The 23,961-nt window shown below is 42.1% G+C and overlaps 1 protein-coding gene across 6 annotated transcripts in view; it reads right to left on the bottom strand.

Moving 5' to 3' along the window:
• PPP6R3 (protein phosphatase 6 regulatory subunit 3) overlaps positions 1-23,961 on the bottom strand; it is a 1,439,644-nt gene that overhangs the window by 299,482 nt on the left and 1,116,201 nt on the right. For 5 of the 6 annotated variants that reach the window (XM_029582701.1, XM_029582702.1, XM_029582698.1 and 2 more), the window contains one exon: positions 3,334-3,487. In XM_029582701.1, the coding sequence (XP_029438561.1) occupies positions 3,334-3,487 (154 nt within the window). Of the gene's footprint in view, positions 1-2,527; positions 3,048-3,333; positions 3,488-23,961 lie in introns of those variants that run through there. The other variant, XM_029582703.1, reaches the window with a different exon arrangement.

The following is a 23,961-nucleotide window of genomic DNA, read 5'->3' on the forward strand; positions in this document are numbered from 1 at the left end:
TTGTGGCGGCCAGCTCTACTCACCCCCCGACGAGGCCGTTTACCTCACCCCGCGAACGCAGCCTGAGGAAGCCACCACCGCTGCTTGCCCCAACCTTTAAAGGAGCTGCGGCGGGAAACTCACCCGCGGCCCCATCTGATGACATCAGCAAGAAGGCCTATATAAGGGCAGCTCTGCCCTCCCAGAATCGCTTCGGCAACGGCTCAGCTCCGCGTGGGTAGTGTACTTCTCCAGCTCCTGCTCCGGTTCCTGATCCAGCTCCTGCTCCAGCTCCCCAGATTGCTCTTCTGGCTTTGACCCTGGTACATCTCTTGGATTCCTCTGCTCGCTGCTTGCCGACTTGTCTCCTGGATTCCTCTGCTCGGTACCTGCTCAGACTTCAACTTTTCTCCTGGATTCCTTTGCTTTCTGCTTGCCCTGACTCTGGCCCATCTGACTCTGCCTTCATCCAACATCTAGCTGGAACCTTTGCAAGGAGACCCACACTTAAGTCCAGCCAGCCCCGGCACTCAAGGGTTTAACCTGTGGGGAATGAAGGCTGGTAGTGGTGAAGGTCCAGTGGGGTTTCCGCACCACTCCGGGCCGCCTGCCAAAGGTGAGGACCTACAGTGGGGTTCACTCCCTGGAGGTAGCGTCAACCCCGCCTTGGCCCAAGGGGCCACATTGCAACACAGGCAGAGCTCCAGAGTTTCAATGTGTGGATGAGACAGTGGTGCAGGGAAGAGGGATTCATTTTTGTAAGGAACTAGGCAATCTTTTGGGGATGGGGGAGTCTTTTCCGAAAAGACGGGCTCCACCTTAACCAGGATGGAACCACGCTGCTGGCGCTAACCTTCAAAAAGGAGATAGAGCAGCTTTTAAACTAATTCCCTGGGGAAAACGTTCATAAACTGCAGGGCAATCATCTAAGGGAGATGAATCCTCACTTGGCACTCCCCTGTCAATCACAGCCATAGGTTTCTTTTTTTACTCTGTGTGCCCTGCCCAGAAGGTGCTGGGAGGGCAGGCTAGGGAGCACAAGAAGGGCAGACAGCCTCTGGAGCTGTGCCTTACTCACTGCAAAAAACTTGCAAACACTTCAAGATTTCCTGGGAAATTACTGCTAGTGTAAAGGAGGAATTATCTAGTACCAGAGAAGCCGACCCGCACTAGTAGTGACCTGCTGGAAATTCAGTCCTCTGCTCAGGGCTGAGGGGAGGGGAAGGGAACCTCTGTTTCAGTGCCCTGCGACTTTGACATGGCTTCTGGGGCAGTCAATGAAGAAATCATTGCAAGCTCTGTAACCTGTAGTTCTGCTAAACTGCCCCCCCCCCCCCCCCCGGTGCCACAAATTAACTATTTTCTAGCTCCCTGGGCCACAGAACACTCCTTGCAGACTTTAACGTAGTTCCTGTCTATACCTTTCCCCCTGTGCTGCACAACTGGCGTCATCTTAGACTGGCGTGCCGCTGCTCAAGAATGTGGCCCCAGTCTGAATTTCCTCCAAAAAACTTCAGTCTCACCGGGCAGAAAAGAAAACACTGTACCCCGAAGCTGCAAACAGTACTTCTTTGTTGCCAAGGTTAACTGCTGCTAAGCTGCTCCTCTAACGCTACCTTGTTAATTTTTTTTATTTTATTTAGATGGAAAGCAAAAATCATAAAGAAACAGTTCCCCTTACTTTAAGGAAGGATAGAAGAGGAGACAGAGAAGAGACAGTGGGTGTGTGTGTGGGAGGTGGGGGGGGGGGGGGGGGCAGAGGATCAAACAACCCCCTGGAAGCTTCTTGGCTCTGACCAGCTCAACAGAGGGAGCAAGCAATGGCTTTAACCTCTGAAGGCCCCTGTTATCTTATGGGTTTTTTTTTTTAAGAGCTAGGGACCCTCACTCAACTGAAGGAAGGAGAAGCTAGTCTTTTACCTCAGGAACTCCAAGAAGTTGTCCTATTCAGCCTACATGGCCTGAATCCACAACCTAGGATACTTGCCTACCATATGCTAGAGACAGAGAATATTGGTAGGCTGGTGTCAGCATGGATGTATATAAGGGGTAACATCAGCGAGCCTGTTGATCTCTGTCTCCATCTGCTGGTTGGCATGCATAAACCATTCATCTGGATTGGTCTGACGAGGAATGATGTTCTCTATTTTATTCTCCATTCCTTTCCAAATAATTCCAAACATTCTGCTCTCTACTCCTTCCTTTTCTGCCCTCTTCTTTTCTTAAACATTCCCTTTATCTCTCAAGAGCAGAAGACACAAGAACAGCCAAGATTTACGTCTTCCCGCTGGCTACTAATTATGAGCACTCTGATGCAGTAGGAAAATACAAGAGGTGAATTACAGAGAAAGTCTTTCTGCTACTCTCTGTGGCCTGCTGGTATCAACTGACCAATATGAAATTATGGATGTGAATGGAAGCTGGTGACCAGAAGTTTTGTACCAAATATAGTATGAAGAAAAAAGAATCAGAGTGTTGTGTAGCACATCATATGGGTAATAGCAGGGCAGAGCACTGTGATTCACTGTTGTATAGTATGAAAGATCATACAGAGCACTCTGATTATCCTTATGTATAGTATATGAGTAGCAAAATCTCCAAGAGTAGTTAATATAGTAATTTAGTAAATCTTGGCAAATAAATAGACAGAGCTATGTTTAATGCTCAAACACTGGAAGCATTCAGGATTTCAAGGGACCTAGATTTATATTTTCATGAAATCAGCAGAGAAAAGTGTGACAATAGCAATGGAAGATTATAACATGGTAGAGATTACTCCAAATTATGCGGTTTTGTGATTGCTGTACTTCGCCTTGAACATTTTTAATGGAAATGCATGCAATACATAAATTAATTGATATGAAAAGAATATTAAGATTAAGAATGCATGATTCCATCAATTTAATACTTATATGTTGCAAACTGAGTTTAAGAAAATAGTGATGAATGGGAAAGCTGAGGGATATGGAAGAATATTCTAAATCATTATCCAAGGCTTCCTTCTTCAGATCCTCCATCCTCCCAAGTTTATACAAGGATCTTCTGGACCAGAGCCTCCCAAGTCTCTCCTGAAAACCCCCAAGACAGGTTATTATTATTTATTTACATTTTACTTTTTCATTCTTCAAAGCTGATTACATTCAGGTACGGTAGGCATTTCCTTATCCCCAGAGGGCTTACAATCTAGTATGTACCTGAGGAAATGGAGGGTGAACTGACTTATCTAAGGTCACAAGGAGTAGCAGTGGGATTTGAACTTTGGCTTCCTGCTGCTCCTCCAGTCATGGGGAGCCCTGTTCTAGACCTAGGGAAAATTACAATGGTGGCTAAAAACTTAAGATGGTTCAAACATACCTTAGAGAGGAAGGAAGATTTGTGAAGGAAGCCCAATCAGTTTCCTTTCCAGGAATAGGTTGTTCTGTGCTCCAGACATCAGATCCCACAGCATCCATATTGAAAGCATTTGCAGTTTCCATAGGAACATCAAAATTTATTGTCCAGTTAGTTGCTAGGTGAAAAAATGATATATGACATTAGATATGCATATAAGAACATAAGAACATAAGAAATTGCCATGCTGGGTCAGACCAAGGGTCCATCAAGACCAGCATCCTGTTTCCAACAGAGGCCAAAACCAGGCCACAAGAACCTGGCAATTACCCAAACACTAAGAAGAACCCATGCTACTGATGCAATTAATAGCAGTGGCTATTCCCTAAGTATAATTGATTAATAGCCATTAATGGACTTCTCCTCCAAGAACTTATCCGAACCTTTTTTGAACCCAGCTACACTAACTGCACTAACCACATCCTCTGGCAACAAATTCCAGAGCTTTATTGTGCGTTGAGTGAAAAATAATTTTCTCCGATTAGTCTTAAATGTGTTACTTGCTAACTTCATGGAATGCCCCCTAGTCCTTCTATTATTCGAAAGTGTAAATAACCGAGTCACATCTACTCGTTCAAGACCTCTCATGATCTTAAAGACCTCTTTCATATCCCCCCTCAGCCGTCTCTTCTCCAAGCTAAACAGCTCTAACCTCTTCAGCCTTTCCTCATAGGGGAGCTGTTCCATCCCCTTTATCATTTTGGTTGCCCTTCTCTGTACCTTCTCCATCGCAACTATATCTTTTTTGAGATGCGGCGACCAGAAGTTGCTTTCCTATACTAGTAAATCACCAATCACACAAATAGGCACAAGACCATTGTGTGAGTAATTCAAATTATAGCAACACAATGCTAGGCTCCACATTAGGATTCACCATTCAGGGAAAGGATCTAGGCATCATCGTTGATAATACATTGAAATCTTTTGCTCGGTGTGCAGTAGCAGCCAAAAAAGCAAATAGAATTCTAGGAATTTTGAGAAAAAGAATGGAAAATAAGAAAGATAATATAATGCCTCTGTATCGCTCCATGGTGTGACCTCCTCTTGAGTACTGTGTGCAGTTCTGGTCACCACATCTCAAAAAAGATATAGCAGAATTAGAAAACGTAGAGAGAACAGCAATCAAAATGATAAAGGGGATGGAAGGACTATGAGGAAAGGCTAAGGAAGTTAGGAGTCTTCAGCTTGGAGAAGAGACGGCTGAGGGGAGATATGATAGAGGTCTATAAAATAATGAGTGAAGTAGACCGAGTAAACATGAATCAGTTGTTTACTCTTTCAAAAAGTACAAAGACCAGGAGACACACAATGAAGTTACTAAGTTGTACATTTAAAACTAATAAGACAGAATATTTTTTACTCAATGCATAATTAAGCTCTGGAATTCGCTGCCAGAGGATTTGGTGAAAGCTATTACTGTAGCTGCATTTAAAAAAGAGTTTGAACAAGTTACTGGAGGAAATTTCCAAAAACCATTGTTAAGGTGGAGTTGCAGAAATCTTCTGCTTATCTCTTGGATAGCAGCATGGCATTTTATGGAGAAATTACTACTTACCTGACAATTTCCTTTTCTTTAATGAGGACAGGTTAATCCACACCTGTGGGATGTACCAAGGCTATTCCCGAACAGGGCGGAAGGCTGCCCACTGTCCGATTGACACTGCATGTGTGAAGGCTGTGCCCTCCCAGGCTTGCACATCCAGGTAATAATGCCTGGAAGCTGTGTAAGAAAGACCACTTCACAGCTTGGGAAATCGTGATTTTTTATTTATTGGTTTTCATATACCGCAGTATGGGCAGAGGACTGACCATCAAAGCGGTTTACATTGTAACATACATAATAAAACAAAGTACATCACAATCAACAAGTTAAAAATATCAGTTGAAATTATCACATAAAAACATGTTAGATTAAAATGTTATCTTTAAGAATGTGTATATTGGTCTGTTAACTGATTTTGTATGCAAAGGTAAAAAGGTATGTTTTGAGAAGTTTTTAAATTCTTTTGTGTTGGATGTTAAGCGGATTTCTTCGGGGATGGAGTTCCAAAGAGTTGGGCCTGCTATTGAAAATGCTCTTCTACAAGTTAAATCTAGGAGTGCAGATTTCACTGAAGGTACTTCGAGAATACACTTGTCCATTGAACGCAGCTGGCGAGTAGGTTTGTAAATCCATAGTACGGTGCAAAGCCATATTGTGGTTGGGTTGTAAAGTAGGTTATGTATCATTGTAAGAATCTTATATGTGACTCGATAGGATATTGGAAGCCAGTGAAGTTGTTGTAGTATTGGAGTGATATGGTCTCGACGGGATACACTGTATAGTACGCGAGCTGTGGAGTTCTGAATGAGCTGAAGTGGGTGAGTAGTAGAAGTTGGTAATCCTATATATAGGGAATTACAATAATCTAAGCTTGTCAGAATGAATGCTTGTGTTATAGATCGGAAATCTGATGGGTGTAATAGAGGTTTAAGGTTTTTTAGCATATGAAGTTTATAAAAGGATTTCTTTACAAATGTTGGACATGGATAGTCAGGAATCAATAACTGTACCTAGGTTTTTAACGTGTGATTTTATTGTCAGTGCTTGCCCTTCAAAAGTGAAGGTTTTGGGTGGTTGGTGAATAGAATCAGGAATCATGGATAAGAAAAGAAATTCAGTTTTTGATGTGTTTAATTTTAGTCTGTTGTGAGACAGCCACATTTTTATCATAGATAAGTATAAGTGTAATAGTGAGAATATATTTTTCCAGGAATCTGTGAATGGTATGATAAACTGGATGTTGGCGAAAATTTTAAAAGATATGTTGCGTCCAGATAGTAAATGGCATAGTGGCAATAAATATATGTTAAAAAGAATCGCAGAGAGCAATGATCCTTGCGGAACTGCAGATTTGGTGATGTACGAATTAGATTTTGACGTTCCTAATGTTATTCTTTGGAGACGTTCTTGTCCATTAACTGCTATTAATCAAGTTTACTTAGGGAATAGTAACTGTTATTAATTGCATCAGTAGCATGGGATCTTCTTAGTGTTTGGGTAATTGCCAGGTTCTTGTCGCCTGGTTTGGCCTCTGTTGGAAATATGATGCTGGGCTTGATGGACCCTTGGTCTGACCCAGCATGGCATTTTCTTATGTTCTTATGAAGGAGGTGAGCCATTGTAAAACAGTGCCTGTAATTCCTATTTGTTTAAGGTTTCGTATTAGTATGTTGTGATTTAAAGTATCGAACGCTGCCGAAATGTCAAGCAGCACCATGATGTAATCTGTTTGAATCAAATCCTCTTAAAATATTGTCAAATGATGAAAGAAGTAAAGATTCAGTATTGTGTCCTTTTCTAAATTTGTATTGGTTAGAATGTAAAATATTGTTGTCTTGTATGTAAGTCAGATATTTGACGAAATATGTCAGATTCGATAATTTTAGCCATTGATGGGAGTGTTGCGATAGGATGGTAGTTTGAAACATCGAGTGGGTCTTGGGTCTTGGTGTTATTGATGCCTTTTTTAGGGATGCAGGGAAGATGCCTTGTGACAATGAAGCATTCATAATGTAGGAGATGGACTGAGCGATATGTTCTTTGGCATTCCTTAATAATTGTCCAGAGCAAGGCTTGAATGGACTATTAGAAGGTTTGGATTTGGATGATGGGAGACAACCATCTAATCTTTGCCCATGACACTGCTTGAGCCCTAGTGGAATGAGCTCTAAACTGACTAGGCAACTCTGCTCAGCATCCACATAGGTAGTCGTGATAACCTTCTTAATCCAGTGGACTGTCGTAGCCTGCGATGCCGGCTGACCCTGCTTATTGTCAAAGTGGAATATAAACAGCCGATCAGTCTTCCTGAGAGGTTTAGAAACCTCCAATACCTCATGATAGGTTGCTTGACACCCAAGGTCTGTAACAGGCCATATTAATCCACATCTCTCTCCCTGTCCAGGGTCAGCAAGGAATTGATTGACTCAAGTGAAAAAATCCTAGACCATCTTCGGCAAAAAAGACGGAACAGTTCACGACTGGACTACCCCCGGAGTCTCTCACAGAAACCGTTCCTGGCAAGACAGAGCCCGCAGTTCGGAAACTGTAAGTGCAGAACACCATTCTCTATTAAGTAACCTCAAGAAGAGGCTATGCAGTGGTCGAAAGGTGGGACCTGCAGAATAGGATTAAAGCTCCACAGGGGCACCTACAACTGCAAAGGAGAACGAAGATGCTTCAGCCTTTTCAAGAACCGGGCCATAACCAGATTGGCCAACAAGGGTTCACCATTCTTGTGACCTTGGAAACAGGCAAGAGTCACCACCTGCACCTTCAAGAAATTAAGAACAAAGTCCTTAAACAACCTATCCTGCAAAAATTCAAACTGAGCGAGATTTTAACCAAATGAGGATGAACCCCTCGTTACTCACACCAAGCCTCAAACATTTGCCAAACATGAACATAGGCTAAGGAAGTGGATAAATGTCATGCTCGAAGCAAGGTAGAAATCACAGCAGGGAATAACCCATGCTTCAGCAACTGAGCCCTCTCAAGGGCCACACTGAAAGACAAAAATCAAGTCGGATCTTCGAGAAGAATAAGCCCCTGAAATAGTAGATCCCTGTGGATCAGTAATCAGAGAAGATATTCCACCAGAAGCCTCCACAGATCTGCATTCCACAGCCTCTTGGGCCAATCTAGCATCACCAGACATACCAACCCCTTGTGTCTCTTGAACTTCCAAATCATTCTGCCCAACATGGGCCACGGGGAAAAGGCATATAGAAGCTTGCATTTTGGCCACTCCTGCATGAGGGCATCATTGCCTGAAAAATTCAGAGCTCTCCTGCAACATTGTGTGATGTTGCCAGCAAGCATAGAAAGGGGAGGTCCCAGTGGCCCATTCTGAACTGCAATGCTTTGTTGTACAATTCCCATTCTCCGGGATACACGCTGTCTGCTGAGAAAGTCAGCTCTTACATTGTCTTTTCCTGCAGTGTGTGAGGCTGAGATCTCCTAATGATATACTTTCACCCATTCCATTAGCTGGGTTATTTCCTGCAACACTTGCTGGCTCTTGGTTGCTCCTTACTGACTGATATAAGCCACTATCATCACATCGTCCAACATCATTTGGACCACTCAACCCTGCAAGCGAACGATGAATCTCAAGCATGCCAACCGAACGGTATGGGCTTCCAACCGATTGATGCTTCAGAGATACTCCTCTGTGCTCCAGCGCTGTCAACTCCTGATGGTGAGCCCCCAACCCTGGAGGCTCACAACCATTGTGCGTAGTAGCCAGTCCAATGTTTGCAGGGGAACACCCTTTGATAGATGAGCCGTTTGCAACCATCACTGCAGATGAATGCTGATCTCCAATGGTAACTGAAGTTGCATCGAGTAGTCCTGAGACTGCGGATTCTAACATTCAAGCATTGTGCGCTGAAGAGGACACATATGTGTCCTTGCCTATGGAACCACTTCTAGGGTGGCTGCCAACAACCCATGCACCTATAGATAAGCCACACTGCCAGGCGTATTGTTTCTGTCAATAGCCACACCTGCGTCATCAAACTGAAGAGTAGTAAATCACCTGGACCGGATGGTATACGCCCCAGAGTTCTGAAGGAACTAAAAAATGAAATTTCAGACCTATTAGTAAAAATTTGTAACTTATCATTAAAATCATCCATTGTACCTGAAGACTGGAGGATAGCAAATGTAACCCCAATATTTAAAAAGGGCTCCAGGGGCGATCCGGGAAACTACAGACCGGTTAGCCTGACTTCAGTGCCAGGAAAAATAGTGGAAAGTGTTCTAAACATCAAAATCACAGAACATATAGAAAGACATGGTTTAATGGAACAAAGGCAGCATGGCTTTACCCAGGGCAAGTCTTGCCTCACAAATCTGCTTCACTTTTTTGAAGGAGTTAATAAACATGTGGATAAAGGTGAACCGGTAGATATAGTATACTTGGATTTTCAGAAGGCGTTTGACAAAGTTCCTCATGAGAGGCTTCTAGGAAAAGTAAAAAGTCATGGGATAGGTGGCGATGTCCTTTCATGGATTGCAAACTGGCTAAAAGACAGGAAACAGAGAGTAGGATTAAATGGGCAATTTTCTCAGTGGAAGGGAGTGGACAGTGGAGTGCCTTAGGGATCTGTATTGGGACCCTTACTTTTCAATATATTTATAAATGATCTGGAAAGAAATACGACAAGTGAGATAATCAAATTTGCAGATGACACAAAATTGTTCAGAGTAGTTAAATCACAAGCAGATTGTGATAAATTTATTTATTTATTTATTTTTTTGTTTACAATGATCCTGTATACAATACATATCGCACCGGTTTACATGGAACTGAACAGTCGCCTCTGGGGCTGACTACATTATAACAGGGGTACAGGAACATTTATAGGGGGACATTCGAAAACTCAGTTAACTGAAACTAGGATCCAAACTCAGAAAACATATGTACATAGGTATATATAACGATTATTGTATTATCAGGTTTTACCTCTCAGGGAAAGCTTGGGCGAATAGCCAAGTCTTAAGCTTCTTTTTGAAAGTCAAGAGGCATGGTTCTTGACGGAGGTCCGGTGGGAGCAGATTCCAAAGGGGGGGACCTGCTGTTGACATAGCTCGTTTCCTCAGTAAGGTTTTAGCCAGCTGGGTGTGAAGCATGTTCTGGTATGCACTTCTGATCGGTCTCTTGGAAGTGTGCTGCTGCAATTGGAATGATAGGTTGAGGGGGGAGATGTTGTGAAGAGCCTTATGAATCATCATAAGGGCTTTGAAGTGTATCCTGAATTTTACCGGCAGCCAATGAAGATTCTGGAGGATAGGGGTGATGTGATCCCTTTTTTTGGTGTTAGTGAGGATTCTAGCCGTCGCATTCTGAACCATCTGAAGTGGTTTAATGGTGCTGGCGGGCAGGCCCAGGAGGAGTGAGTTGCAATAGTCCAGTTTAGGGAGGATGATAGCTTGTAGTACCAAGCGGAAGTCTCGGAAATGTAGAAGTGGTTTTAGTTTTTTTAAAACTTGCAATTTGAAGAAGCATTCTTTGGTGGTGTTATTTACGAACTTGGTGAAGTTGAGTTGGTTGTCTAGAATCACCCCAAGATCTCTTACTTGCGGTGTGTGGTCTATCGATGTGGAGGAGAGTTGGTCGGAACTAGGTTGGTTGAGCAGAGTGCAATTGTCTGGGGCAATTATGAGGATTTCCGTTTTGCTAGTGTTTAGCACAAGGTTGAGGCTGTTGAGCAGGTTTTTGACTGTTGAAAGGCAGCTATTCCAATAAGACCAAGTTTTGTGGAGGGATTCCGCTATCGGGATGAGGATCTGGATGTCATCCGCGTATAGGAAGTGAGTTAGCTTGAGGTTGGATAGAAGATGGCAGAGTGGGAGGAGATAAATATTGAATAGTGTGGGTGAAAGGGATGATCCTTGGGGTACCCACCGCTTCGATCTGATAGGGAGTGACTCTTTGTTGTTGATCCTAACCCTGCATTGCCTGTTTTCAAGGAAAGATTTGAACCAGCTGTGCGCTGAAACTGTCATACCGATATCTGCTAGATGCTGAAGGAGGTAAGAATGGTTCATGGTGTCGAATGCTGAGGAGAGGTCCAGTAGGATGAGAAGGAAAGGTTGACCTTTTTCCAGATTAATGAGGATGGTATCCGAGAGCGAGGCTAGAAGTGATTCATTGTTCAATGCCTTTTGAAATCCGAATTGGTTTGGAGTGAAAATGTCATTTTCTTCTAGGAATTCAGCTAGTTGTCTGTTTACAACCTTCTCCATGATCTTGGCGATCATAGGGAGGTTAGCTATGGGTCTGAAGTTAGCTGGGTCGGTGGTTGGAAGGTTAGGTTTTTTGAGGAGAGACTTGAGAATTGCAAGTTTGAGTTGGTCAGGGACCTGGCCTTGGCGCAGGGAGCAGTTTATTATGTCTGCTATAATATATATTATGTTGGATATAAGTTTGAGTTGGTCAGGGACCTGGCCTTGGCGCAGGGAGCAGTTTATTATGTCTGCTATAATATATAATATATATAAAATATATATTTTCCAGTCTCACAAGGAAGACCTTGTGAGACTGAAAAATTGGGCATCCAAATGGCAGATGAAATTTAATGTGGATAAGTGCAAGGTGATGCATATAGGGAAAAATAACCCATGCTATAATTACACGATGTTGGGTTCCATATTAGGTGCTACAACCCAAGAAAGAGATCTAGGTGTCATAGTGGATAACACATTGAAATTGTCGGTACACTGTGCTGCGGCAGTCAAAAAAGCAAACAGAATGTTGGGAATTATTAGAAAGGGAATGGTGAATAAAACGGAAAATGTCATAATGCCTCTGTATCGCTCCATGGTGAGATCACACCTTGAATACTGTGTACAATTCTGGTCGCCGCATCTCAAAAAAGATATAATTACGATGGAGAAGGTACAGAGAAGGGCTACCAAAATGATAAGGGGAATGGAACAGCTCCCCTATGAGGAAAGACTAAAGAGGTTAGGACTTTTCAGCTTGGAGAAGAGACGACTGAGGGGGGATATGATAGAAGTGTTTAAAATCATGAGAGGTCTAGAACGGGTAGATGTGAATCGGTTATTTACTCTTTCGGATAGTAGAAAGACTAGAGGGCACTCCATGAAGTTAGCATGGGGCACATTTAAAACTAATCGGAGAAAGTTCTTTTTTACTCAACGCACAACTAAACTCTGGAATTTGTTGCCAGAGGATGCGGTTAGTGCAGTTAATATAGCTGTGTTTAAAAAAGGATTGGATAAGTTCTTGGAGGAGAAGTCCATTACCTGCTATTAAGTTCACTTAGAGAATAGCCACTGCCATTAGCAATGGTAGCATGGAATAGACTTAGTTTTTGGGTAATTGCCAGGTTCTTATGGCCTGGATTGGCCACTGTTGGAAACAGGATGCTGGGCTTGATGGACACTTGGTCTGACCCAGTATGGCATTTTCTTATGTTCTTATGTTCTCATTTTAAACAAATCGAAAAAAAATTATTTTTCACTCAGCGTATAGTTAAGCTCTGGAATTCATTGCCAAAGGATGTGGTTACAACAGTTAGTGTAACTGGGTTTGAAAAAGGTTTGGATAAGTTCCTAGAGGATAAATCCATAAACTATTACAGTAATTAATAAGCAATAGTAGCTTGTGATCTATCTAATGCTTGGATACTTGCCAGGAACTTGTGACTTGGATTGGCCACTATAAACAATCAGCTGCCACTTTGCCTAATAAGTACAGATACATAGATACATAGAAATGACGGCAGAAGAAGACCAAACGGCCCATCCAGTCTGCCCAGCAAGCTTCACACATTTTTTTCTCATACTTATCTGTTTCTCTTAGCTCTTTGGTTCTATTTCCCTTCCACCCCCACCATTAATGTAGAGAGCAGTGATGGAGCTGCATTCAAGTGAAATATCAAGCTTGATTAGTTAGGGGTAGCAGGGGTAGTAACCGCCACAATAAGCAAGCTACACCCATGCTTGTTTTACCCAGACTATTTTATTCAGCCCTTATTGGTTGTTTTTCTTCTCCCCTGCCGTTGAAGCAGAGAGCTATGCTGGATATGCGTGAAGTATCAGTTTTTCTTCTCCCCTGCCATTGAAGCAGAGAGCTATGCTGGATATGCGTGAAGTATCAGTTTTTCTTCTCCCCTGCCATTGAAGCAGAGAGCTATGCTGGATATGCATTGAAAGTGAAGTATCAGGCTTATTTGGTTTGGGGTAGTAACCGCCGTAACAAGCCAGCTACTCCCTGCTTTATGAGTGCAAATCCTTTTTTCCACATTTCCTCTTGCTGTTGAAGCTTAGAGCGATGTTGGAGTCACAGTAACCATGTGTATGTTTATTGAATAAGGGTATTATCTCCAGGCAGTAGCCGTCATTCTGGCGAGCCACCCACTCTTCATTGACGGCCTCTTGACTTTATGGATCCACAGTGTTTATCCCATGCCCCTTTGAAGTCCTTCACAGTTCTGGTCTTCACCACTTCCTCCGGAAGGGCATTCCAGGCATCCACCACCCTCTCCATGAAGAAATACTTCCTGACATTGGTTCTGAATCTTCCTCCCTGGAGCTTCAAATCGTGACCCCTGGTTCTGCTGATTTTTTCCTACGGAAAAGGTTTGTCGTTGTCTTTGGATCATTAAAACCTTTCAAGTATCTGAAAGTTTGTATCATATCACCTCTGCTCTTCCGTTCCTCCAGGGTGTACATATTTAGATTCTTCAATCTCTCCTCATAAGTCATTTGATGAAGACCTTCCACCTTTTTGGCCACCCTTCTCTGGACCGCCTCCATTTTGTCTCTGTCTCTTTGGAGATACGGTCTCCAGAACTGAACACAATACTCCAGGTGAGGTCTCACCAAGGACCTGTACAAGGGGATAATCACTTCCCCTTTCTTACTCGATATTCCTCTCTCTATGCAGCCCAGCATTCTTCTGGCTTGTCACATTGTTTCGCCGACTTCAGATCATTAGACACCATCACCCCAAGGTCTCTCTCCTGCTCTGTGCACATCAGCCTTTCTCCCCCCCCATTGAATACAGTTCATTCGGATTTCCACTCCCCATATGCATGACTCTGCACTTCTTGGCATTGAATCTCAGCTGCCATATCTTCGACCACTCTTCCATCTTCCTTAAATCCCATCTCATTCTCTCCACTCCTTCCGGCGTGTCCACTCTGTTGCAGATCTTAGTGTCATCCGCAAAAAGACATACCTTACCTTCTATCCCTTCCGCAATGTCGCTCACAAAGATATTGAAAAGGACCGGTCCCAACACCGATCCCTGCGGTACACCGCTTAAAACCGCTCTCTCTTCAGAGAGAGTTCCATTTACCATCACACATTGTCTTCTGTCCGTCAACCAGTTTGCAATCCAGGCCACCATCTCGGCACTCACTCCTAAGCTTCTCATTTTATTCACCAGTCTCCTGTGAGGGACAGTGTCAAAAGCTTTGCTGAAATCCAAGTAGATGACATCGAGTGCTCTTCCTTGATCCAATTCCTTGGTTACCCAGTCAAAAAAGTCAATCAGATTTGTCTGACAGGATCTTCCAATGGTGAATCCATGCTGCCTCTGGTCCAGCAATTCTCCCGACTGTAGATAGTTCACTATTCTCTCTTTCAACAGTGACTCCATTACTTTTCCCACCACCTAAGTGAGGCTAACTGGTCTATAGTTACCAGCCTCTTCTCTGTTCCCACTCTTGTGAAGCGGGACCACCACCGCTCTCCTCCAATCATTTGGCACCACTCCCGTTTCTAGGGATCTATTGAACAGGTCACAAAGTGGACCCGCCAGCACATCTCTGAGCTCCCTCAGTATTCTGGGATGAACTTCATCAGGCCCCATGGCTTTGTCCACTTTCAGTTTCACCAGCTCTTCCCATACATTTTCTACTGTAAATGGAGTTACATCTACTCCATTCCCCTTCAGTTTCTTGTTAACTAGTGACGGTCCTTCTCCAGGGTCCTCTTTAGTGAACACAGAACTGAAGTATTCATTTAATATTTCTGCCATTTCTTCGTCTCTCTCCACACATTGATCCTTTCCACCTTTCAATTTCAATATACCACTTTGAACTTTTCTCTTTTCACTGATGTATCTGAAAAATGTTTTGTTACCACTCTTTACCTCTTTGGCAATCCTCTCTTCCGCTTGACTTTTTGCCATCTTGATTAATTTCTTTGTCTCCCTCAGTTCTACCAGATATTCTTCTTTGTTCTCCTCCTTTTGGGATCTTTTATATTTCTTGAACGCTGTTCTTTTAGCCTTTATTTTGTCAGCAACCTCCTTTGAGAACCAGATAGGTTTCATTTTTCTTTTGCTTTTCTTTACTTTTCTAACATATAGATTAGTTGTCTTGGTAATTGCTCCTTTTAGATTGGTCCACTGTTTATTTATTTATTTAAACAAATTTATATACCGTTTTCCAGTAAGGCTTACTGACCAAAACGGTTTACAGCAGTAAATAACCTTAACAATTAAAAAGGTTAAAAATTAATACTAAATAAAACTTAAAACAGTAAGATAGGTATGAATAAAAATACAACATTTTAGGTAATCAATAAAAATAATGATGACTAAACAGAGAATGGCCAATTACATTAAAAATTTTAAAGCAAGAATAAGTAAAGTAATATAATATAATACAAACTTATTTAGTCTTATTTACTTAGCTAAGATGTTTCTTAATCTTTAAAAGCCACTGTTGATCCACATCTCTCTCTTTTCCCAGCCTTTTAGTTCTTCCTCCAGGTACTTCCCCATTTCATCAAAGTCTGTGTTTTTTGAACATCAAACTTGGGTTTTTGTGCTTCTTTTCCGTGTCCTTTTTTTGATATTAAACCATACCGTTTGATGATCACTGGTGCTGAGGTGGGCACCCACCTGGACGTCTGAGACATTATCTCCACTAGTGAACACTAAGTCGAGTATAGCTCCTTCTCTCGTGGGTTCCATTACCATTTGTTTGAACAAAGCTACTTGCAGGGCATCTACTATTTCTCTACTATTATTAGATTCTGCAGATGGGATTCTCCAGTCTACATCTGGCATGTTAAAGTCTCCAGCGATCACCACTTCTCCTTTCTTTCCTATGCTGTGGATGTCTTCAACCAGATCTCTGACCAGCTCTTCCTTTTGGTTTGGAGGCCTGTAAACCACTCCAATAAAAATGGATGCCCCATCTTTTTTTAAGTCGGCCCATAGTGCTTCTTTCTTTGCCCAATCTTCCTTGCAGCTCAGATGCTTGGATATTGTTTCTGACATAAAGAGCCACTCCTCCCCCTTTCCTATCCTCTCTGTCCTTCCTTAACAAGTTATAGCCTGGTATTGCCGTATCCCAGTCATGAGATTCCGTAAACCACGTTTCCATGACAGCAACAACGTCCAAGTCCGCCTCCACCATTAGCGCTTGCAGCTCTGGGATTTTATTACTCAAACTATGAGCATTTGTGCTCATAGCTTTCCAGCTTTCTTCATTCAGGTTACTGCTGTTCCTGGACTCCTTTTGTGACCTATTTAGTTGAGTTTTGTTATCCACTTTTCTCTTTGCATTTATGCAAGGGAAGAGATTAATGCCTTTGATGACAGAGTCATCCATCACCGTGAGCTTTTTCCTTTGGTTTCTGATCTGGAATTTCTGTATGCATTGGGTTTTTTCTCTCCTTTCCGATAACACTTCAATCTTTTTCTCAAGGACTTCTTCAGAATTTAATACAGAGAAGGTATTTTGTACTTGTTGCACTTGATACAGTGTGTGTCTCCGGAACACAGGTCTTATTCTACCAGAGCCCACTGTAATACTTTTTAAGTTCCTTAATGGCCTGTGTGAGTGGGGGGATAGAGTTGTGGGCTGCACAGCTTTCAATAATGGGTGTCTGTGGGTTACAGGTCTTATCCTACCTGAGCCCACAGTAAATCTCTTTTTTCTTGAGTTTTGGTTATTCAGTGGTAAGGGAGTCCAGGAACAGCAGTAACCTGAACGAAGAAAGGAGATAGAGCAGCTTTTAAACTAGAACAAAGGGGAAAGCCGACAGTCGCTCAACAGCGCATGGTTCGGAGAGAGGTATCTTTAAAGGATACTAATGATGCATTAGAATTAGGGCATCCCGACAGTGAGGTTCCAATAATTAGAAAAGTAGTCCAAGTGCCTGTAACTAAAAAACTCACCTGAGCTAAAAAATTCTAACTTATCCCTATCAATTAAAAAGCAGAATAAAAATACAAACAAAAAACAAACTTTGAAATGTTTGTATGCTAATGCCAGAAGTCTAAGAAGTAAGATGGGAGAATTAGAATGTATAGCAGTAAATGATGACATAGACTTAATTGGCATCTCAGAGACATGGTGGAAAGAGGATAACCAATGGGACAGTGCTATACCGGGGTACAAATTATATCGCAATGACAGAGAGGAGTAGTCGGGAGGAGGTGTGGCGCTTTATGTCTGGGATGGCATAGAGTCCAACAGGATAAACATCCTGCATGAGACTAAATACAAAATTGAATCTTTATGGGTAGAAATCCCTTGTGTGTCAGGGAAGACTACAGTGATAGGGGTATACTACCGTCCACCTGGTCAAGATGGTGAGATGGACAGTGAAATGCTAAGAGAAATTAGGGAAGCTAACCAAATTGGTAGTGCAGTAATAATGGGAGACTTCAATTACCCCAATATAGACTGGGTAAATGTATCATCGGGTCACACTAGAGAGATAACATTCCTGGATGGAATAAATGATAGCTTTATGGAGCAATTGGTTCAGGAACCGACGAGAGAGGGAGCAATTTTAGATCTAATTCTCAGTGGAGCACAGGACTTGGTGAGAGAGGTAACGGTGGTGGGGCCGCTTGGCAATAGTGATCATAATATGATCAAATTTGATTTAATGACTGGAAAAGGAACAGTGTGCAAATCCAAGGCTCTCGTGCTAAACTTTCAAAAGGGAAACTTTGATAAAATAAGAAAAATTGTTAGAAAAAAACTGAAAGGAGCAGCTACAAAAGTAAAAAATGTCCAAGAGGCGTGGTCATTGTTAAAAAATACCATTCTAGAAGCACAGTCCAGATGTATTCCACACATTAAGAAAGGTGGAAAGAAGGCAAAACGATTACCGGCATGGTTAAAAGGGGAGGTGAAAGAAGCTATTTTAGCCAAAAGATCTTCATTCAAAAATTGGAAGAAGGATCCAACAGAAGAAAATAGGATAAAGCATAAACATTGGCAAGTTAAATGTAAGACATTGATAAGACAGGCTAAGAGAGAATTTGAAAAGAAGTTGGCTGTAGAGGCAAAAACTCACAGTAAAAACTTTTTTAAATATATCCGAAGCAGAAAGCCTGTGAGGGAGTCAGTTGGACCGTTAGATGATCGAGGGGTTAAAGGGGCACTTAGAGAAGATAAGGCCATCGCGGAAAGATTAAATGATTTCTTTGCTTCGGTGTTTACTGAAGAGGATGTTGGGGAGGTACCCGTAAAGGAGAAGGTTTTCATGGGTAATGATTCAGATGGACTGAATCAAATCACGGTGAACCTAGAAGATTTGGTAGGCCTGATTGACAAACTGAAGAGAAGTAAATCACCTGGACCGGATGGTATACACCCCAGAGTTCTGAAGGAACTAAAAAATGAAATTTCAGACCTATTAGTACAAATTTGTAACTTATCATTAAAATCATCCATTGTACCTGAAGACTGGAGGATAGCAAATGTAACCCCAATATTTAAAAAGGGCTCCAGGGGCGATCCGGGAAACTACAGGCCGGTTAGCCTGACTTCAGTGCCAGGAAAAATAGTGGAAAGTGTTCTAAACATCAAAATCACAGAACATATAGAAAGACATGGTTTAATGGAACAAAGTCAGCATGGCTTTACCCAGGGCAAGTCTTGCCTCACAAATCTGCTTCACTTTTTTGAAGGAGTTAATAAACATGTGGATAAAGGTGAACCGGTAGATATAGTATACTTGGATTTTCAGAAGGCGTTTGACAAAGTTCCTCATGAGAGGCTTCTAGGAAAAGTAAAAAGTCATGGGATAGGTGGCGATGTCCTTTCGTGGATTGCAAACTGGCTAAAAGACAGGAAACAGAGAGTAGGATTGAATGGGCAATTTTCTCAGTGGAAGGGAGTGGACAGTGGGAGTGCCTCAGGGATCTGTATTGGGACCCTTACTGTTCAATATATTTATAAATGATCTGGAAAGAAATACGACGAGTGAGATAATCAAATTTGCAGATGACACAAAATTGTTCAGAATAGTTAAATCACAAGCAGATTGTGATAAATTGCAGGAAGACCTTGTGAGACTGGAAAATTGGGCATCCAAATGGCAGATGAAATTTAATGTGGATAAGTGCAAGGTGATGCATATAGGGAAAAATAACCCATGCTATAATTCCACAATGTTGGGTTCCATATTAGGTGCTACAACCCAAGAAAGAGATCTAGGTGTCATAGTGGATAACACATTGAAATCGTCGGTGCAGTGTGCTGCGGCAGTCAAAAAAGCAAACAGAATGTTGGGAATTATTAGAAAAGGAATGATGAATAAATGGAAAATGTCATAATGCCTCTGTATCGCTCCATGGTGAGACCGCACCTTGAATACTGTGTACAATTCTGGTCGCCGCATCTCAAAAAAGATATAATTGCGATGGAGAAGGTACAGAGAAGGGCTACCAAAATGATAAGGGGAATGGAACAACTCCCCTATGAGGAAAGACTAAAGAGGTTAGGACTTTTCAGCTTGGAGAAGAGATGACTGAGGGGGGATATGATAGAGGTGTTTAAAATCATGAGAGGTCTAGAACGGGTAGATGTGAATCGGTTATTTACTCTTTCGGATAGTAGAAAGACTAGGGGGCACTCCATGAAGTTAGCATGGGGCACATTTAAAACTAATTAGAGAAGTTCTTTTTTACTCAACGCACAATTAAACTCTGGAATTTGTTGCCAGAGAATGTGGTTCGTGCAGTTAGTATAGCTGTGTTTAAAAAAGGATTGGATAAGTTCTTGGAGGAGAAGTCCATTACCTGCTATTAAGTTCACTTAGAGAATAGCCACTGCCATTAGCAATGGTTACATGGAATAGACTTAGTTTTTGGGTACTTGCCAGGTTCTTATGGCCTGGATTGGCCACTGTTGGAAACAGGATGCTGGGCTTGATGGACCCTTGGTCTGACCCAGTATGGCATTTTCTTATGTTCTTATGTTCTTTTGAATAATGTACAGTGCCTGAGACTCTCTTTATTGAAGCTAATTCAGCTTTAAAGTCATCCAGCTCCTTTTCCAAGGAAGAGAGTTTTGAACAAAAGGGGCAAGCCTTAAGTTTCCATATGTTTACCCTCAATATAAAGGCTCCACAGCAGTTGCATTGAATAGTACTTATTTAGGTAAGTTATTTGATTGGTGCACCTAAGGAATAATCAATTTACTAATTTATCTTGTTGCCAATTATGAAGTTAGGTTGACTACATTAGAAATACAAACCTAGGGGTGGGTGGGCAGAGGGGTACGGTGGGAGGGAGCTAAACAGTTTACACCTAGGTCAAGCTGGGTAGGACAAGACACTTTCTGAAAGTTTACTTGTCCTTTAGCTAGTAAATGATCCCACAGCACTTATATCCCAATATGAAACAGATTATAATGACAGCTATACAATTAGAGGGATACTGGGAATTTTGTTTTGTTTTTTTTTGTGGGTTTTTTGAATCTTACAGCAATGTAATATCAAGAAACCAAACAGATTAGTATATAATACTGGAATAGAAAGGGATTTGAAATCACAGAGCAGTTTTCTACACAGAAGCAAACCAATATCAAGGAACCACAGATTAATATACAATACTAGAATAAAAAGGGATTATGAAACACAGAGCACTATTTCCAAAAACTAGTATCTTATCTGCACTGGAACAGTTGGCTCCTCTCCTGGGCTGTGCACAGTCCGTATTGTTTCTGCTGGCTCACAAGTTAGCTACCTCTAGCCACTGAGTGAGCCACACCCAATCTGGCTATACCTGGACTCTTCTGGATCTGGTCCTCTAGTAAATGTAAAGATCCTGGAACTGGTCCTCTAGTAAATGTAAAGATCCTGGATCTGGTCCTCTAGTAAATGTAAAATATCCCACAGCACTTATAACCCCAAAATGAAACAGTTTACACCTAGGTCAAGCTGGGTAGGGCAAGACACTTTCTGAAAGTTTACTTGTCCTTTAGCTAGTAAATGATCCCACAGCACTTATATCCCAATATGAAACAGATTATAATGACAGCTATACAATTAGAGTATGTAAGTATGTAAGTCTCTGCCTGTATTGCACAGTGCACAAGCTACATTGTGGGAGTTGCAAGATGTGGCTACATAGCAGCAACTACAGCCAGATATCAACACTATTTCATACTAATCTGGCAAAGTGGCACAGAATATCCAAGCTCTTATGCTGCCAGTGTTCTCACTCACCTCTCGGCTGAATGAATAAATAGGGTCAGGTCAAGGTGGAATGCTATGCTACAATGTGCAAGGTCATTTTCTAACTACCTACACACTCCTAAAGAGTGGAAGCACAGGATTGCTTGTGGATAAAGCCAGTGTGTGCTAATTGGGTGCATAGACTGTACATGATCTGGTGTATCTACTGGTGATGTAAGGAGGAAAACACTGAGACATATACCACCCCCAGGCACAGATATAGTCAGAGACTTACACAGCATATCACTCACCCAGACACATACACACACACAAACATTAGGAAATAGTTGTTCACAGACTCCCTCCTGTACTCTGATAACCTACAGAGGCAATAATTTGCTGTTCCTGGGCAGTTCATCATGAAACAGCAATGATGTCTGTGCTAAGCTTGTCCCTACCTGCTAATGAGGTCATCAGTCATTACATTTCATGGAAGTTTCTGAACATTAGAAAGAGTTTCCTACCAAGAGGCCTTGACCAAAGTCATAGTAAACATAGGAGACGACAGAAAAAAGCCAATTGGTCCATCTATCGGTCATAAGCTCTATTTTATATGTATTCACATTTATTGCTTCAAGTCAGATTTTGTTCATTCGACAGTTTCTCTAATAGTTAATTTAGTTCTACCCTGTTCTCCCAGTTCATTGTAACTCCTGTTCATTGTAATGCTTTTTGCAATGTTTTTGTTTCACTGTAAACCGATATGATATGTAATTTCTCTACATGAATGTCGGTATATTAAAGTTAAAAAATAAATAAATAAATAAGACTGCCTAAACCAGGCACCTGACAGATATCTGTTGCAAGCATATATGCTGACTGATTCTTCCTTGTAACAGATGTAGCCACTTCCAGGCCTCAGGTGCAAAAAATGCAAGCACTTAACAAAACATTAATGAAAGTGCAGAGGACATCAAGCCTTCCCCATGATACCTCTAGGAGTAGTTTGGCTATGCATTTTTCTTTTTTTGTAAATTTTTATTTCTGCATAAAAGAACATAACTTACATAGTAACATTGTAGCGTGATCATGAACATGAATACATAAACATACTGTACTCCTAGGACTGTCTCCCCACCCGCTGGGACAAGAACCCCAGATCCATCATGTAGAAAAATAAACAAGCCTGGAGTAATATGAATAAACCAAATATAAACCTCCAATATAATGTCTCATTTTTGATCACTAACTACATAGTCAGACACAGTCACAAGTGATGACCTTTTAAGTTTTTTCCCCTTTCCCCCCCCATCCTCAATAGTATCAACACAGTCGAGTAAAGCTACTTCAAGCCTGCGTTACCAGCCATGCTTTATAGGGTGCCCACATATCCTGGAATTTATGTACTTGATCATGTCTAAGCGCTGTTAGGTAGCCCATCTGATACAGCCCGACCAGTCTCGAGTAAATGTGCGACATAGCAGGCGCATCAGCACTCTTCCATCTGAACAAGCAGCAATATATATTTGTAAAAGCAGCAGTTTATGCCTATCACTAAAGTTGCCTTCCACCAAGCTTAATAGACATCCTTTAGGATCTGGTTGCACCTCCACCCCTAAAACCTTGGTTGCAAAGTCTGTGAGCGCATCCCAAAAAGCTTGTATCTTGGGACACTGCCACCACATGTGATAGAATGAGCCCCTTTGTCCACAAAGCCTCCAGCATGTTTCACTAATCTGGCGATTAATGCGGTGCAATCGGTCTGGGGTCAGATACCATCTATAGAGTAATTTATAACCATTTTCTTTAATGGCAGCTGAAATAGAACTTCTTCCCGTGATCATATGGCATTGGTCCCACTCAGAGTCCTGGAGAGTTTGACCCAAATCAGATTCCCATTGTACTTGATAAGACACTTTAGCTTTATCCCCGCTATTGATTAGTAAGTATATCCGGGATATCGGTTTAGATATGGTCCCTCTCTGGTCGCAGAAGGACTCGAATAGGGATTTGCCTTTGGATAACTCCGCAGGCGCCCCCTCCGAGCGCAGGAAGTGAGTAATTTGCCTGTAAGCGTACCAATCCCCCTGTGACCCCCCGTACTTATCCTGCAACTCATCCATGCCCAACACGTTGGGCCCCCTTAAAATATGCCCAGCCCTTGTCAATCCCATTTGATTCCACCTCTGAGAAAAGGCCACATCCAATCCTGGGGGAAACCCCGGGTTGTCTAGAAAAGATGTGAGGTGGTAAATCCTTTTGGACTCCGCCATCCTGGTCCTCCACTTAACCCAGATCCGCAAAACAGCCTTGGTGAATTGTGTGAGTGAATTACTTATGACTTTCCCTATATCCCTGCTCCACACTCTAGATGCTAGGAGGAAGTTTCCGGAGGCTGCTTGCTCTATAGCTACCCACGGTTTGGATTCGCCCGTTGCATGCCAGTTGACAATCACCCCTAAAACAAAAGCAGTGTAGTACCAGCTTAAATTGGGGACGTTAAGTCCCCCTCTCTGTTTATCCCTGTATAAGATAGCTCGAGAGACCCTAGGAGGTTTATGCTTCCAAATGAATCGAAACAACTTTCTTTGCCACATCCTCATGGCCCCTTCCGGTACCACCACAGGTAAAGTTTG

The sequence above is a fragment of the Rhinatrema bivittatum genome, chromosome 17, assembly GCF_901001135.1.
Source record: "Rhinatrema bivittatum chromosome 17, aRhiBiv1.1, whole genome shotgun sequence".
In the NCBI taxonomy this organism is placed as follows: domain Eukaryota; kingdom Metazoa; phylum Chordata; class Amphibia; order Gymnophiona; family Rhinatrematidae; genus Rhinatrema; species Rhinatrema bivittatum.